This window comes from Emiliania huxleyi, assembly GCF_000372725.1.
Source record: "Emiliania huxleyi CCMP1516 unplaced genomic scaffold EMIHUscaffold_6514, whole genome shotgun sequence".
Classification (NCBI taxonomy): domain Eukaryota; phylum Haptophyta; order Isochrysidales; family Noelaerhabdaceae; genus Emiliania; species Emiliania huxleyi.
Window position 1 is genome coordinate 1 of NW_005197117.1, and position 1443 is coordinate 1443.

At 72.6% G+C, this 1443-nt stretch overlaps 1 protein-coding gene across 1 annotated transcript; it reads left to right on the plus strand.

Moving 5' to 3' along the window:
• Positions 1-120: 120 nt before the first annotated feature.
• On the plus strand, positions 121-1440 carry EMIHUDRAFT_124766 (hypothetical protein; the record flags this gene model as incomplete). The annotated part of the gene is made up of 1 exon (XM_005762963.1): positions 121-1440. A coding segment is annotated over one exon (1320 nt), but the record flags the coding sequence as incomplete, so codon positions are not given.
• Between the last annotated feature and the right edge of the window lie 3 nt (positions 1441-1443).

Consider the following 1443-nt stretch of genomic DNA (forward strand, 5'->3'; position numbering starts at 1 on the left):
GAGGAGCAGGAGCGAGCGAGCGGCGAGGGGATCCATGTGGAGGAGGCGGAGGCGGCGGCGGGGTCAGCAGGGCCTCCGCAGCACAGGGAGGCTGCACCCGCCGCGCCGCTCGTGACGGAGGCGGAGGGGCTGCGCTTGCACCTCTCCAGCAGCAGCAGTACCGGGTACAAGGGCGTGCGCGCGGACAGGAGCCGCTATAAGGCGCAGCACAGCGTGGGCGGAAGGCTGGTCTACTTGGGCTCCTTCGACACGGCGGTGGAGGCGGCGGTGGCGTACGCGCGGGCGGCCGGCGAGTACCAGCCTCCAGCTCCTCCGACGGTGGCGACAGAGGCGGAGGGGCTGCGGCTGCACCTCTCGAGCAGCAGCAGTACCGGCTACAAGAACGTGGGCAAGCTGCACTCTGGCCGCTTCCAGGCGAAGCGCTGCGTGGACGGCAAGGAGGTCTACTTGGGCTCCTTCGACACGGCGGTGGAGGCGGCGGCGGCGTACGCGCGGGCGAAGGCGGGCAAGGCGGGAGGGCCAGAGCGGGCCGCGGAGGAGGCAGGGGCGGCGGAGGGCGCGGAGGCGGAGGGGATGGAGGCGGAGGGGATGGAGGTGGAGCAGGCGGAGGAAGCGGATGTGGAGGGCTCAGCAGGCGGGGAGAAGGGAGAGACGGCGGAGGAGGCGGCGGTGGGCTCAGCATGCTCTACCGCCTCGCCACCTCCTCCGCCGCCTCCGACGCACAGGGAGGCTGCACTCGCCGCGCCGCTCGTGACGGAGGCGGAGGGGCTGCAGCTGCACCTCTCGAGCAGCAGCAGCACCGGCTACAAGAACGTGGGCAAGCTGCCCTCTGGCCGCTACAAGGCGCAGCGCAGGGCGGGTGGAAGGCTAGTCTCCCTCGGCAACTTCGACACGGCGGTGGAGGCGGCGGTGGCGTACGCGCGGGCGGCCGGCGAGTACCAGCCTCCAGCTCCTCCGACGGTGGCGACAGAGGCGGAGGGGCTGCGGCTGCACCTCTCGAGCAGCAGCAGCACCGGCTACAAGAACGTGGGCAAGCTGCACTCTGGCCGCTACCAGGCGCAAGACAGCGTGGGTGGGAGGAATGTCTTCCTCGGCACCTTCGACACGGCGGTGGAGGCGGCGGTGGCGTACGCGCGGGCGAAGGCGGGCAAGGCGGGAGGGCCAGAGCGGGCCGCGGAGGAGGCAGGGGCGGCGGAGGGCGCGGAGGCGGAGGGGATGGAGGTGGAGCAGGCGGAGGAAGCGGATGCGGAGGGCTCAGCAGGCGGGGAGAAGGGAGAGACGGCGGAGGAGGCGGCGGCGGGCTCAGCATGCTCTACCGCCTCGCCACCTCCTCCGCCGCCTCCGACGCACAGGGAGGCTGCACTCGCCGCGCCGCTCGTGACGGAGGCGGAGGGGCTGCGCTTGCACCTCTCCAGCAGCAACAGCACCGGGTACAAGGGCGTG